General features: G+C 38.3%; 1 protein-coding gene across 5 annotated transcripts in view; it reads right to left on the minus strand.

Annotated features, from left to right (window-relative positions):
• Positions 1 to 17105, minus strand: part of ptprub (protein tyrosine phosphatase receptor type Ub) — a 202328-nt gene that overhangs the window by 31802 nt on the left and 153421 nt on the right. For 3 of the 5 annotated variants that reach the window (XM_060869959.1, XM_060869960.1, XM_060869957.1), the window contains exons 13-16: positions 13985 to 14021; positions 8108 to 8246; positions 6468 to 6628; positions 5287 to 5474 (exon numbers count right to left, since the gene is read on the minus strand). In XM_060869959.1, the coding sequence (XP_060725942.1) occupies positions 5287 to 5474; positions 6468 to 6628; positions 8108 to 8246; positions 13985 to 14021 (525 nt within the window). The remainder of the gene's footprint in view (positions 1 to 5286; positions 5475 to 6467; positions 6629 to 8107; positions 8247 to 13984; positions 14022 to 17105) is intronic. The other 2 variants (XM_060869961.1, XM_060869958.1) reach the window with 1 other exon arrangement.

Genomic DNA, 17105 nt, shown 5'->3' on the forward strand with positions numbered 1-17105 from the left:
ACAATTGACCGGGCTAGAGCTTTTTGGGGGTGGGTGGTGGGGTTGGATCTCAAAAAGCTTTCAAAGAAATTTCTTCCTCTGACACGGGAGACCAAGAAAGCAAAAAAAGAACAATCTATAATGTCATAAAAATCACATTTTCTTCTTCATGCCCGTCAGTAACTCCTTTGTTGCCATGGCAATGCTCTGAAATAAACGCTCATTAGCCATAGTTCCCCTGCGAACAGCCCAGCATGCTCTATCCCTCATAGTGGTCTTCAAAAATACCAAAGGCAAAGTGGAGAATTTGTAGCCTGAGAAATCACTATGCTGTCATTCACCGAAAAGGCACAGTAGACTTTAAAAACTTATTTTTCTTCCCCATTTTCACTCTTGCTCTCTCTCTCACTTTTTTCTCTTGCTCACTCTCTCCCCATAAATTCCAACCAATTTCTAAAACACCCTGACAAGTAACAAAGACTAGGATTACACACTGCTACTGTACCTTGTCTTTACAACTAGTGCTGCACTCATGACTCAGCTCCTTAGTGCTGCCAAACCCACAAACACACCACATGCCAAGAGAATACTATTTACTAGCACTGAATAAACTAAACACAGTTAGGAAAACTCACTGGAAAGCAAACAACAGGATTTATGATACCTTATAGTCAGTGACAGACCTGCAGAAAAGCTGTTTTAATCCTTCATGTCCAAATTTAAAGTGAATTCATTTAGGATTCAGCATTTACATTAGGCTGCAATGAGCAAGAGCAGTGCTATCATAATTAATCAGGATGTGACTTCCAAAACATGTTCTGTTATGAATATAATCTTCAGTTATCTAAAAGATACCAATGTATCTAAGCTTAGAAAATCTAACAGATTCATTAAATGTAATTCATTTATCTAATACAGATGCTCCGCTACTCAAAACAAATGTGCTTAAATGAGGGTTACAGAGTTATTTAATACCCAAGGCCATATCTGCAAGAATTGATTTCAAATGAAAACATATTCGCTAGAGTATAAACTTTTTGCTGATTATGTTTAAAATGACGATACTTTAATTCATAATAATTGATTCCTTAATCGAATGAATCACTTGGTGTATTATTATTATGGTCTAAGCCAATGCATTTCATACTGCGTGACACTTCCATTAATGGCATCAATGTAAAGCATAAATTAATGCACACAAGCTACAGAAATGTCCTAGAACAGAACATGAGGATGTTTTAATCAATAAACATTTCATACATCTTAACCTTGACTGAGATGAAAAAGCATTGAGGTTGTGTATGAGCAGGCTCAATTCATCGCTCTCTAATTCCATCACTCTCTCTCTCAATCCCCCTGTCCATCTCTCTGTCCATCCATCCACCCTTCCCTCCTGACCTCTTTCTCTTCCTCTTTTATCTTCCGATCCTCCTATCACTGCCAATGCTCACCTTATCCTTTTATCATGAACTAGATCAATACTCAAGGTTTCTTCTTCCACTGGGAAATATAGTTTATGAGCTGCTGTTGGGGTCAGGCTCAAATGTTTGCCCTCTGTATCATCCGTTCACATTATGAGGTCCACAAAATACTAAGCTCAAACAAAAGCATACACACGTATATACACACTGAGTGCGGGATATTGATCTCTGGTCTAGACAAATTCACCCAAGAAGGGGAGTTTAATGAGCCGACAAGCGGCACTTCATAGGGAATGGATGGTATGGGTGCACTCACTGCACAAAGAAATGTTTAGTCTCAGCTTTGTTTGTGAAGATGCAGACATCAGGGACACTGAGAGAAAAAAGCTCTATGAATTTACTTAATGCAAATGTGTACATTTGTGATTCAAGTGATCGAATTGAGTAACATTAACACAATTAGTTTTATTACATCCACTGTAATTTGGTGTGTATTGTTCCCATCAATGTTCTTAATAAAATCAAAAACAAACTCATGATGCTGGGTGTTTTGCACCATCCACATTACCACTGGGCTATTCTACCATGAATGTTTGAGTTACCTAAATTTATTACTAAAGTTATCGTTCCCATCGGTGCCAACGTCATCAGGAGACTTCACAGTGTACTGTAACTGTTTAATGTAAAAACTGTGTGACTTGTTCTGAATAGCACATAGTCAATGCATTCAGGAAAAAGCTCAACATACAGTACCACCCCACATGGGACTATTTACAACTTTTGTAAAGGGACTGCATGGTGGCACGGCAAGAAATGTTGGCACCTCTTAGATTCAGGGTTCTCAGTGATTTTTTTCATGATTTTCCAAATACATGCCAGTAGTTAGAGTAGGATAGTCTACTCTAAATTTCCCCTGAGTGTGAAAAAGTGTGTGAATGTGTGTGTGTAGCAAGCCAAGAAATGGAATGGAATCTCCTAACTTTTCCTGGATCCAGAAAAACCCTGACAAAGTTAAAATGCTTACTAAAGATCAAAAGATGGATGGATGAATGGAGGGATGGATGGGTGGATAAGACTAGAAAAGATTCATACATACTTTAGATAATGTTCTTGAAGAGGAAACTAAAGAACCTGGACAATATACAAAAAATCCACACAGATATTAACCTAGACTCAGGATAGAAACAGATATGATGCTGATAACCTCTGTGCCACTGTTACAGTACCTCCACATATGTGTTCTGTATGTAACTCATCAGTGTTTATCCCGAGTGTGTACTTCTACAGTATATATCGAGCAGCAGCATGTGAGTCTAAACACTTATTGATAAATGCAGAGGTGGATTGAAGGGTTTGAGTAGGAAAAAAAAAGCTTTGAGTGCCTGTGATATTAAAATTAATAGGTGAGAGTCAAGCGCATTATCTTTTCATCTCAACAATCCAACCTGTAAGGGTTACCTAAGGATGCACAGATGTGAAAATCCTGAGCAACTATTTATCTTAAAATCAAGATCATATCAACTGGCAGACTGTATTCTTGATATGCTATTCCAAAATTATTTCTGTGCATCCAAAAAATGATAATAAAAATACTGTAGCAGAAGTGATAACTGACACAATGAGTCAATTACACAGATTTTCTAAAACATAAACCAGTGCAGCTTCTGTAGCAGAAACGCTGTTCCAACTTTAACCGCAGCCCATCATTTATGTAAATTATTTTGCTGAAGGCAGCTCATCAGAACAGAGACTAGCTACGGGGCTAGAGACATTAGTTCAGAAAGAGTGAAAACTATGTTTAAAGATGAATGAGCTTGGAAGTATGTTTCAAATTCAAAATAGATGCCTAATCTTTTCCATGATTAGTCAAAAGTGGTAACTAGAAAACAATAAATAACTTCTTTGATTGTTTTATTGATTGTCAGAAGCTAATAATAAATGGTTAGACATTAAAAATGAACTACTGTCTCCATTCCTTCAAGGAACTGTAGGTCACTGGATCTTTACAAATGTTAGTTTAATATACTTACTTTATCTAATAAAATCAACATCTTATTCAGCATAAATATAATATCAACTTACAGCAAGTGTAAACTCACTCATATGTCATTACCGTATACCAGTTGGGTATGTGTAATGTGTGGGTGATGTGTGAAACCAGTGAGTGTGCAAAATACATGCAAGTATGTTACAATGTGTGTTCAGGCTGAGGAGCAGGGTGCTTATATTACACCACATTCCAATTTGACAAAACACCTTTGCTCTGAACAGATGACTGACACCAAGTTCCCACAAGGCTACAGCTCTTCCAACTAGACATCTGCTGCCACGAACGCTGCCATCTACTCCAACACTGACAGTTTATTAATATCCCTCAGTGGTGCCGCTGACACCATACTAAGCACAAGAGCAGTTCAAGCACCGTTGATTAACAGAAGAAATCTGTAGGGAAGGCCATAAGATATTTATAAATGCTTTGTAAGGCTAGCCTTCTCTCCCAGCCTTGCCATTAGCGATCCTTTATATTGGATTTTGCTTAATCCTAATGTGAAGGCAAGTGTCAGTAAAGCATCTCAGGTAGGCTTATAAATGCAATACAGAATCCCTGCTTGCAATTAAACATTAGAACCTGGTGTTTAACCTTGTCTTCTATGACTGATTGCCCAAAAAATACTGAAAAAAACAACAACCAAGCAGTCACAGCATGTAATCCTGCAGCTCCTGATAATTCACAGCCATCGAACATGGCCAACACAGACTCAAACTGCTAGCAGCCACCAGCACTCGTATGCTCGCAGTCTCCAGACTGTGAATCACCCTCTGTGTATTTTTTTTTTTTTTGTGAAGTATACAGTGAAGTGCAGTTTGCATTGACATTAACAAGAGTATTACTAGTACTTTTGCTTGTTGGTGTGGTTTATTGATTCTGCTTCTCTTTGTTACTACAATGTGGATTATGGTTCGTATTTTTTTTTTTTGTTTGCTTGTAGTATTCATGTTTCAGGTTCCATTACTTTTGAATGTTCTTTATTTTCTTACGATTTATGTTCTGATTAACTTTGTTTGTTTTTCCCTGTTCTTCTTCCTGATTGTTATTCCCACTTTAGTCTGTCTTTTACCTTTTGTTTTCTTTGTTTTTCAACCTGCCTTGTATATTAAACTCTTGCGCATTTGCATCCAACCTTGATTACTTGATTTGTGACAAGTTCTACCATTTCAGGTTTAAGAAGAGTAAAGGAGGGTGTAATAATATTAGCTGTGCAGTTGGGAACTTCTTTGTGGCAGAGGCATTCACAAAAACTGATCAAAGTGTTTAAACATGTCTGTGCTGACAGAGAGCAAAAAAAGCTTATTTAATTACTTATCAGCATTAGCCTGTCCTGGATGAAATGCTTTGCTGCAAGTCTAAGCTTTTTTTTATTTTATTTTAACCTTATTCAGGAATCTATTTTCAGTTTTTTCATTGTTAGCATTGTTAGCATAATACAAATAGGTAATTGCTGTTAAGTATTTACTTGTTCAGTGTTAGCTTTGTCAAATGTACATTGATGTATTAATGAACTCAAAACACTGTCTATTTACTTTGAGAGTAAGAACATTCTGTGCGTTGGGAGCATGTGAGATTGGGTGAGCGGGGTGGGATTTCTAGGTGGTGTCAGTTAATATCGGAGAGTTTAGAACATATACACCCATCAATCCATATTCATCTGTCTGTTGGCTCATGCCCTGCTTATATTGAGGAGAAAACGGTGGCTCTTTTGGTGTAGACTCTTTTCTGGAGTGATAACTGTTACTGTAGGTATAATTACTACTACAGACACTGAAGAACTCATCATGTAGATATAATTAATCAGATCACTTTGATATGTGATTTGCTGTCACTCACCTCGTACTCCTGTTTAAATCCGTAGCCCTCTGCCGTCTTCATCTGGTTGATGTGTTGCAGTAGGTCAGCTACACGCACAGCGGGGTGAAGCTGTCCCGTGTGGTATGGAGAACCTTTACTGCCGCAATGTCTCCGAGGTGATCCACCAAGCAGGCTGCTGGACTCATTCATGGAGCTGCGTGGATCACCTGAAGGAAAAACATTCATATAATATATATACTATTTACTATTCGCTACACCGAATAGTAAATAATGAATAACGCTAGTTGTCTAGACAATAAAAAAAATCTAAATCCTCTGCCAGGTGTTTTAGTTGTTTTAGCTTCTATGTAATTATAAATTAATTGACATGAGTGTGACTTTATAATGTCTTCTACCAGGGTGTAGAAATAAATTAGCAAGCAAGAAAGTGAAACCCAGATATGATACGGTACTTGGAAGAGTAAGCGAGACAGCTTTGAGACATGCCATTAAAGCTTCATTTTGATCAAGAGAACAACTTCTTTGAACATCATCTATTAATCATTCCATGAATCAGACTCTTGGGTACAATGAATTATTTCTATTTTTACCCCATTTTCCATCTTGTATAGTTTTCCCAGCACTGATATGATAGGAAAAGACAGCCTTGGACCACAAGGCACATATTCTAATTTTGTTTGAAATATATTTCAGTAGCTTTTGAGCTCAACAGTCTTCTTCCCTTCTCCCATTATGATGCATGTGAAAAAGGTGCTTAGTGGTCCAAGGAGAGAATTCCTAGTTTATGGCCAGGACTCCTGCAGGGGGTGATGTAAGAGAAATGAGTCATTAATACAAATCTGCTGCCTATTCTGGTTAAGCAGAATGGAAACGGTAAATTGCAGGCTGAGTCGTATTCACTCAAGTGTGGGTCAGTGAACTTGAGCCCATGCTACCTGAGTGAAAGTGGGCATGATGTTTTTTCACATTGTGATTCTGGGTTGTAAAAGGGATGATAAATGTGTGAGTGTGCCGTAGCTCACAGTGTGAATACCGAGGCCAGATATAGATGTGTATCTCAGGCCACTGTGTGAATACTGCTCTTTGGGCAGGAAGTGCAATTTGTGAGCAGGAATTTTTATGTATACTTCTTGTGCTCATGTGCTGTTTATTTAATACATGTACACGTGTGTGTGTGTGTGTGTGTGTGTGAGTCTCACTCCGGGTACTGCAGGTGTGCGCATCCATAAAGGACAGAGCCATTCTCTCATCCTCCTGCAGGGTGCTCTGGTCTGCAAAGCTGCGCTCCATTGAGCCCATCATATGACTCTTCTCCTGCCTGTACGTAATGGGAGTCTTATTCATGTTCACTGGCTTCCTACTGATAACAGAAACAGAGAAAGAAGAAAAGAACAGCAAAAAAGAAGGGAGAGAGATTTTTACGCCACTGAAAGAACTCCAAACACTGCTTGCAAACACAATGGAAAAGGATGGTGTGCAATGGTGGAAAAGCCACTTACGGATAGTAAGAGTAAGAGTAGTAGTCCCTTCTGGAGAGGAGAAGAAGGAGAAGCGAGATAGAGAGAGTGACAGAGAAAGAGAGTGAGAGAGAGAGAGAGAGAGAGAGAGAGAGAGAGAGAGAGAGAGAGAGAGAGAGAGAGGGAAAGAAAGAAAGAGAATAAGGCAGAGGCGACATGAGATGCAAGCATTGCCAGTGCTCTGATTAGTGTGAAGAATGACATGCTGTCAGAGGTTTGCTTTGGCCACACCAGCAGTGTGACACATGGCTAAACCTAAGCAGTGACAGAAAAAATGGTAGCCAAAGCAGATATGATCTAATCACATATACTACCTTGTTAGTTTTTAATGAATCAGCCAAATGCGAGTGAGATTTTTATTATTAACAGCCATGTAGGCAACTTCACAGTAGTCTCCAGGTCTATAATCCTTTAAACTATATTATTGCCACTGCTATATCCCAGCTCTAGATCATCATTCTGTTTGGTCCTGTTAGAGAGGAATGGATCTATAGACAACAGATCTTTAGAAACAATGCTGGTGGCCACTGATCTAGAAAATCTCCTCTTGACCAGTCATTTAAGCCACTCATCTACATGTCACAATTTGCAAACTGACCTACAATGATACAAGGTTCATCTGACAGGTTAGCAGCAGTAATCCAAGGGATTCTTAGACCTGAGAAGCAGCTTATGTTATTTATTTTCCATTGTCTGGAAGTGGAGTGAAGACTGTGTTAAAATGAATAGGGACAGAGAGGGCTAGACTGAATGCAGTGGATCATGCACTTTTTCTCTCATGAGTATCTTAATGTAGAGACCTTTAAAGAACAATACTAATTATCTCCAAAAGCACACCTTTTCCCGCCCAATTATCAGCTCGTTTCTGGGTCAGACTAATGTCAGACCAGGCCTAATTAAGTGAGTAATTGAATTGCACCTCTTTTTAATTAAACATTTCACACCCAGGTAATCTCAGAAGATGAAAGCCCTGTGCGGCAGTTCTGCTGCCTTTTGGGAGAGTGAAGACAGGAAACTAATTCTGTTTTTAGTTACAGTTGTACTACTACTCTGTGAGCCATGTAACCTAGATTTCCTACAAAAGGAACCCACCCAGTTTACAACAAAAATATTGATGACAAAAAGAAATCTAAAAACACAGTCTAATTTGATGTTGATAAGTTGCACACACACACACACACACACACACACACACACACACACACACACACACACACACACACACACACACACACTACAGCCAATCATGGATAATGGTTATTTATGGCAAAGAACAACATGCAGTGATTTCAAATGTTTTCAAAGTGTCATGTGATCCTCACCCTTTCTTAATGATTATGATGATGGCTCCTAGTAACAGAATAAGGACCACCAGCCCCCCTGCACAGACTCCGAGAATCAGCCCCATCTCCTCCGAGTGCTGCGTCACCTCCAGAGGCCGCCGAAGGTCCTTACAGGCCGCTGTACAATGCACACATATACACACTTTCACACATTTAAGAACACAAGGAAATAAAATCCTCACATATGCAATATCAACTGAAAAAAAATCCTATTTCAATCTCTTGATTTAAGAGTTATCCTTCAGTAGTTGGAAACAGCAGGAGCAGCACCTCCTCCAGCAAGAACACATTGGCTACACTCAAATGACTATTTCCACTCATCTGCACTGACAGTGATGCGGCAGAGGTCACTTCACATTGCATATGTCCATGGGAAGTGATTTCACTAACTCTCAGTCACACAGGACAAAGACACTGTGTGATAGAAGTGGAAGCAAAGAGTAAGTGTCCATATACAATGAAGCCTACAATAAATTAACCCATTTGCACTGGAGATGAGTGAGCAGCCCAGGCAGAATGGTGCTTTCATTGAAAAGCATCTATTCAATTGCCTTTTCCCCAACTTTCATGGTGAAGGTTAAAGAAGGTCAACTCTAATATATGCCTTATTGAGACCTGCACAAAAAATGTGTCTTTTCCAGATAAGGCAGGATAGATCAGGGGTTCAAATATTATTTTCTTTTATATGTGTCAAAAATGTGGAAACTTTGGAATTGAAAACCAAAAAAAAAATTATTAATTATAAACTGGAATTAATTAAATACTAATTAAATACTTAATAGAATAATAAATACATTACTAAATATAATATCAATAATAATAATAATAAGAAGAAGAAGAAGAAGAAGAATAGCTGTTATGATGATGATGCTCATTATTATTATTATTATTATTATTATTATTATTATTATTATTATTATTATTATTATTATATCTAAAAAATAAATTCATTTTAATTTAATGCTTAAATTTACAGCCATAAAACTGCAGATATTTTAGATTTTTAATATTTTCTCATTTTGACATGAAAGCACTTATCTATAAAGTGTGAAACCCTATTACATCATTATTATCATTATCACCATTGTGCCACGCTGTGATTTACATTCCCATCAAATTAAAGTAGCAAAGCTCAGCTTCACTTTGTGTGAACATAAATCAAAGGTAAGGGAGTTGATTTTCCCTGCACACTCCCAGTTCAGTTAAAACCCTGAATATCTTATCGTATGCCAGTGATTAGCATGCAGAACTTAAACGTCTCCCTGTGTGAGGCCAGTTCAAATTGCAGGTAGTTATTTGTTAGTTTATCATCTAATTTGTATTTTGATGATGATTTAGAATGCGACAGATAAACACAAGATCATTCACCTCAGTTATCAGTCTTATGATGCCAAGACTCCTGAGTGAATGTAATATAATTGTTATAGAGTTTGTTTTTTACTGCCAATTTGCAAGCAGACACAAGACATAGTACTAACCACAGTATACTGATAACTAACACCTTCACTTCACATATATCTTTTTTTAATAATCTTCTTAAATATTCTGCACTTAGAGTATGCAAAGTATTTCGTTTCCAAGAGGCTGGCTGTTTTCTTGAAACCCTAGAGCCTGAAATATTATATGCTGAGGGAAAGTCAGTTTGGGCCTGAGGAAAGAGGTCTGTTTCAAAGCACTGCACAAGGCCATGGCTAAAAATACAAGTGTGTGGATGGAGAGATCTGGGACAGTAGAAGGAGGAATAAGGCACAATTTTACACTCCATCTAAAGCCTCAAGGCCTTTTTAAGAAAAGTCTCCTGTATTCTGTGATAGCTATACACACCCAACTGTGCTCACTTTTCATCCTTATTCTCAAGCATCACCAAGCAAGATATCAACAACGAATAAAGAATTGTGTAAAGAAAGAAACCATGGGAAAGCATCTATTAAAGTTTACAGCAGATCTAATCAGATTGAATTTTTTTCTGCCACATTTTCTTCTGGAATATCAATTAAGTCCAACACGAGCATGAAATTTGTTTCGAGATTAATGCGAGCACATGCTGAGTGCCCCAAAAATGGAAATTGGTACTTAGAGAAAAAATGAGAGTCTATTGTTGTGTGAAGACTGCCAAGGGACTGTTAATTAAACTGTCACCTGTATGTTGAAATGGGTGCCCTGGCTGCTTGGTTGTGCAAGCCTGTGCAATTTTACAATGCTTTGAGAACATTATGGGGGCGATACACACACCTTCCCTAGATTTATATGACAGAGCCAACAAAATGGCCTATTGTGTATATTTTTTAACTTGAATTGATTTGCAACAGAATAAACGAGGACATTATAAATCAGAGTCATTCACTATAAGGCATCTAAAACATCAAAAGTCAATTTGATGCAAATGAATAAATACAACACAACACTATTCAGTTCAATGTTATATAGTTACATTTTATTCCTGAGACTTTTTTTAGTTCAGCAATGCATATGACCATGCATCATTTAACTTGGGTCATAAAATTCATGACTGGAAATGACTGAACACGGCAGTAAACTCACACAGCTGAAAGCTCTGCTGTTTTAGGTTATTTATCAGAAACATATGTCAAAATGATATTGAGAAATGCTGCCACTATCTATTCCTCACAAGATGGCATGGCAAAGCTATTCAGGAGAACATTATACTAATACGTTATTTCGACAGGTTGTGTAACATCTACACAATGAGATTTTTTTGGGTATAGTTAACGTACATTAGAGCAAAAGAGATCTGCTTTTTATTCAATAAGAAAAGTACAATGTCTGAATTGCACAATTCACGGTATTTTGTTATCTATAAATTATTTGAATTCAGCCACGATGACGTCAAATTTGCTGAAGAACAACAAATGAAATTCCCTGAAAATAGAACGATACTGTTTTTGTATGTAGTATTGAGCAATGTTCAGTCATCAAAGCTCAATCATATTATACATACTGTAAGTGCAGGGAAGTTAAGTTAAGGGTTGCAGCCAGTGTGTCTGTATGTAAGTGTAATGATCACTAGTATTATCACATGTAAGAGGCAGAGGCTGCACAAACAATGCATACAATTTCTACAAGAATGCTGGTCACAATCAGAAACGCTACAAGAAACAATCAATACTTTTATGACTGCTGTTTGTATGATGAATCACTAACCCCCATGACTTGGCCTATTTCATGTTTTCCAATAGTTCTGATATATTTTAGCTGAGACAAAAACAAGCCTTTGCCAAAAATTAAAACGTGTATAGTAGCATTCAACATCTTCTAATCATTTCTTCTACTCTTCTAACCTCTCTCTTACTTTTTCTTGTAGCTTGATGGTCCTCAAAGTACAGTCTGGGCAATACAGGGGTCCATAATTACATAGTTAGTTTGTTTATCTCTTTGTTTGTTTATTTGTTTGTCCATTCGTTCATTTATTTGTCAGTCTGTTCGTTCGTTCATTCGTTTGTTCGTTTTAGTGGTGGAAGTCACCACCCATTGTTACCAAAAGTGTATTTATTATTAAGTCACATGAAGTAATACATTTAATTAAAACCAAAGTAATGCAAAGCTATAAATGCTATAAATAAGGTCAACTAGTCTGACCTACTATGTACTGGCTACGCAGGATCAGGAATAAAAAGCTCTAAAGATTTAATAAATAACCAGAATATTATTATACACATTTATATAATCATTCACAAAACAATTTCATGCTAAAGGGATATAAAAAAAAAAGGTTTGTAGTGTAAACTACAACAAATTGGCTTACTATGTTTAGCATAAATCCTAAGTGTTAATGGCTTGTCTTGCTAAAGAAAAGAGTGTTTTGCTAACAAATATGCTGAGGTGTGATTAATCATAGCCCATCTGTACTCAGAGTGTGTATGTGTATAGAAGATGCAGAATGAGACAGTTCCAAAATGGCTGCTCTCAGATTTTGGCTTCAAAGAAAAAGTATCCTACTTCCTTCTTATCCTATCCCTTGAAAGTCAATTTAGCCACAAGGCTCAGTACAGGCTGAGCGAAAGCCGAGAGCTATAAATACCAGCGTCGTCAGTGCTGATCTGTGACAGAGCTCAATAGGGGCTAGCGGTGGCCTTTGTTGTCATCTGGATGGGCATTCATGCCTCCTGATGTTCTTTTCATGTTTGGTGAGGGTTCATTGACAGGCCATTTTGATGGCTACAGGTGTGTGTATGATGTGAAGGGCTCACTCGTGCTGATCTCTCTGGAGTTTTCCTGGCTTGTTTGACTATGGAAGTCTGACCACTACTGAGAATCTGGCTTTGATTCGGGCTGCTGCTATCCTGGTAGCACAAATAACAAACATGATGAAAGACTGACCTGTGCTCCTCAGCAGCTTCCTGTCATTTTGGCTCATGTGTGTTTATATGTATGAGGTGTGTGTATGCGTATACTGTATCTGTAACCAGGCAGAAATTTAAGAAGATTAACAAGAAAACGTAAAAATATGAAACAAAACACACACACATTACACTTGTAACAAGAGGAGCATGTGAACATGTTTTGTGTATCCATATGTCTGTTGATCTGGGAAAACCCATCAGATGTTGCTTTGACATTTTGAAATTGTATCTTTACAAAAATTTGTGTTTGCAACTATAATGCATTTTAACACCTCTTGTTTTTAAATAATTAAAAATCATATATATTTCACCAAAATAAAGCAGAAAGTGGGTTAACCACTGTTGGGGGATCGATTTATGCCTCATCTGTGAACATTGTGTTTTCTTGCTGTGTTGTGGGAATTTCCTCTGGGTACTATGGTTTCCTCCACCAGTCCAATGCTGTCATGTGATGTAGGCTGACTGATATCTCTGAATTATATGTGTGTGTGTGTGTGTGTGTGCGCAATCCTGCTCTGCGAGAGTCCCCTGGGATAAGCTCCAGTCTACCCTCTGACCCCATAAACTCGCGATGATAATCAGTACTAGAAATGGATAGAAGCAGAATTTTTGCAATATCATAAGTTCATGTTGGATAAGTAGCCAGTTTAACAAATGTGGTTGAAAGGCTCCTGTGTGGCATAAACAAAAAGTCAAGAGATTTCAACAATGCCATAACTATCCAAGGGAAGCCTATGGAGCTCTGTGTGGGAGAGTGATGTCCCCTCTCTCTCTCCCTTGCCAATTACAGTGACCCTAGCCAGTCATGGGAGTTTGGGATTATATGAAAGAGGGCAGCGATAGCAGCAAAATGCAGCTAGCTAGCTTCACATGTCTTGGAGGAATTGCGTGTTAATCTTCACTCTCCACGGTTAGTAGCTGTACTATTACTGGAGTGAGCTGGTGGGTGGATGGGAGCTTGTGAAGAGAGTCGGGCTAAAGACCTGTGAAACCTAGCTAAGCGTGTTTCCTTACTCAGTCAACAAAGTTCACTTTATCAAGGACACGAACAGATAGAAACAAAGTTTTGAAATGTTTACGTGATCTAATCCAAATATGGTAACAGAAAAGAACTTCTGGACTTAAATATACTAATTGTGATCAATTTATCACAAATGTATCTAATAATGTTAGTAGATTAACTTACAAATGTAGTTCAATAACTCTAAACACTACACAATGTCCCATATTCCAGGCACTTCCATAAATATTTTTTTATTTCCAACAAAATGTTAAAGGACTTTAAAAGCTGTATCCAAATAATAGAGGATTAAAAATGAAGGTTTTAGCCCAGAGAAACAGATATTCTTCTTTAGTTACATACTTTTAAGATTAAGCCTCTCTAGTCAAGGTTTAAGCATGGATCAGCCACTCACACACTGGCCTGGAGCATTCTAATACCCAAGCCTGGCTTAACACAGTTTAGGATTGGGAAAAAAAATGTTTCAACACTTACCTTTACGGGCAATTCGGATGCAGTTTATCCTTGTTTCCTAAAGGAAAAGAGAGGCAGAGATCATTTAGCTGCAGTGGTTTGCTCCATGAATCAGGATAAAACAGAATACTGTAATTCCAGTCAACTGGATATAAAACAGGAGCAAGAAGCTTGACTTAAATACATTAGAAATCATCAGTGCTCTCTTTATGTAAAAATGCATGCATCAATATATGAGTGTGCATGTTGTATTCTAAAAGGATAAAGAAGCATACTGTACTCAAAGAAAGGCAGCAAAACCACAGAGAAAGGGCATTACGGCATCAAACAAATTCCAAGAAGAAATTCATTTCCTTGAAATCTGAGCTGATGACATTGGGGTGTTATGAAAAGGACCTTCGTCAAATAACACTAATGAGATCCAAGCTTACAATCTAATTCCGGCCCCTTACCTCGACAAGGAGATGTATTATCAAATTAAGATTTACAGATGCTAATTCAGGCATTACAGGACAATTATGCAAATTTCTTCAGGAATAAAAGAATGAGAACCTCCTTCTCAAACTGGTTCAATTGCTTTTTTCTTCTTTTTAATTGAAAATCCATTCAAACTGCTTTAACCCTAAAACCGCTTTTTAATGCTGAACTCAGGCTTTCCTCTCTCATAAACAGTCACACCCACACACATATACACACACACACACACTACTCTTATTCTCCTTGTGAAGACCTTGCAATGACATAAATATTAATGCAGATAATTAATGCTATGCCTACACCTGTGTCTAACCCAGGTACAATGATGCAGGCGGTTAGTCCCTATTTCAATCCTTAGCCAATTTGTGTGGAATTGTGCATGTTTTCCCAGTTTTCTACAGGATTCTCCAGTTTCTTCCCACTAGTAACTCAAATGACCAATTTTTTTAACAGTAGTCAGCAGAAAAACACACAACACGATGCCTGTTCGACTAGAGCCAAGTTACTGTAAGTTACCATAGCCTTCCTGTCTGCTCAAATTAGTACAGCCATTCTCCTCAGACCTCTCACACAAACAAGATGTTTCTGACCACAGAACTGTTGCTCACTGGAGATGTTTGGGTTTTTCACACCTTTCTGTGTAAACTCTATGTTGTGTGGAAATCTCAGGGAATCAGTGGTTTCTCAAATACTCAGTTATATAAAAAACTCTCTCTCTCTCTCTCTCTCTCTCTCTCTCTCTCTCTCTCTCTCTCACACACACACACACACACACACACAAGCACACACTCACACACACACACACACACCATACAACAACATGCACCAGTCATTTTGTGCAGCATTGGTCTGCTCATTTTTCACTTTATCTGCATATGCCTTGCACTGCTTTATTTAAATTCCATTGTTAATATTATGCACCTTGGGACTGAGAGAAATAGAATTTCAATTCTCTATGTATGTACTGTACATGTGGAAGAGGTGACAATAAAGAAAACTTGAACTTGAACTTGAACACACAGAGACACAGACACAAGGGTATTTGGATAGCTCATCTCTGAGAGGCACACTCTCTAATGACAGCCAAAATAAAGCTTGCAAAGATTATTGTGGTTCATTTTTAACAGAACCCGAGGCCCAGCGCTGTCTCAGTAAAGTCATCATCGTTAATGCCCAGGAATATAACTTTGACAGCATGGACCCACCGTTGGAGTATGTCAATAAGAGAAGTCGATGTGTGACAGGGCAGAGAGCTGCTGAGCTTTGATCACAAAGCTCCAGTCACAAAGCTTTATCCTACTTTTCCCACTTAATAAAATTCACTGGAACAGCCATGGTCGCCTCTGCAAAACGGGATCTGTCAGCAAATTATAAGAACTATATTTAACCAGGCTTGAGGGGAGGGCATATTAGGCGCACACTCATTTTAGTGAAGACAGAGTAAGACAGAGAGAGAGAGAGAGAGAGAGAGAGAGAGAGAGAGAGAGAGAGAGAGAGAGAGAGAGAGAGAGAGATGATAGATTTCTGCTCAGGCCATCCATCTTGACATGGCAGAGATTGGAAAGTGAAAAAGAGAGGAAGTAATTAGTGAGTGAAAGATTGAGGGACAGAAGGTGCTCAGTGGGAGATCACACACACATACACACACACACACACACACACACACACAGTGGTCACCTCTTTGAATACTGTGACCCTAAACGAGTCAAACTGTATTCATGCACATGCTGGAGAAAGTCCTGGTTTTGTTGTTGACTAGGTGACAGACTAAAGAATAAGATCTGATAAATATGATGAGCAGTCCCTCAAATTTTATGAGAATATAATCAAACATCCTTCAAATAACTTTTTTAGATCTATCATCTATCAAGTCAGCAAAGTGATAACAGCAGCAACATCATTAGATAATTCTCTGAAATAATGGCTGAGCAGATGCTTGTTATGCCACTGCCAAGTGTTAAAGCCTCTGTTGTGGAGAAAATGACAAAAGGAATATGAAGGGAAATGCTTCTTCAAATGTAGAGAAAGACTCACACTAGTGAACAGTTATGATAAACATTGGTTCCCCTTCTAAACCCCAATCTTTTTCAGCTGTAAGTGGCAGTCTTTACAGCAATTACTAGAGCATAAAATCTTGGCAAAGAGAAATGAGTATTTAGGTAAAGGTCAGGGGTGTAAATCATTGGAGCTGTGCGAAACTACCGCACAAGCAAATCACCCTCCAAGTGGTTATGCTGCAAAGTAAAACTGAGGGTGGTTCTATTGTAGTTGAGCTGTCACATACACTTTCACTCAAACGAGAGTAAAACAGCCCAGGGGGCCAAAATCCTGCTACATAATGTTGCTGTCCGAACGCACAAATAGAGTAGAGCCAGGTTTCCAGGTGCTGAACCGCAGCGATAACCTTCTACTAAATGTCAGCGCATCTCTTTGAGGATGACACACGCTGACTGGCATCAAATCAAAATGAAGTATTAAAAAAGCCTCCACGTTGCCGTTTTGCCACGTTTCTGCAATGTCTGATGGCATATTTGTATGCACTCCAGGTGAGTAATGAGCGTGACTCAGTAATAGTGGCAAGAAGCCTCAACCTTAGACAGCTATAGAGCCACAGCATCTTGTCCTACATGGTCTAATGGTCATAAATTCAAATGACGCACAAGCC

Source organism: Tachysurus vachellii, chromosome 5 (genome assembly GCF_030014155.1).
Source record: "Tachysurus vachellii isolate PV-2020 chromosome 5, HZAU_Pvac_v1, whole genome shotgun sequence".
Classification (NCBI taxonomy): Eukaryota; Metazoa; Chordata; class Actinopteri; order Siluriformes; family Bagridae; genus Tachysurus; species Tachysurus vachellii.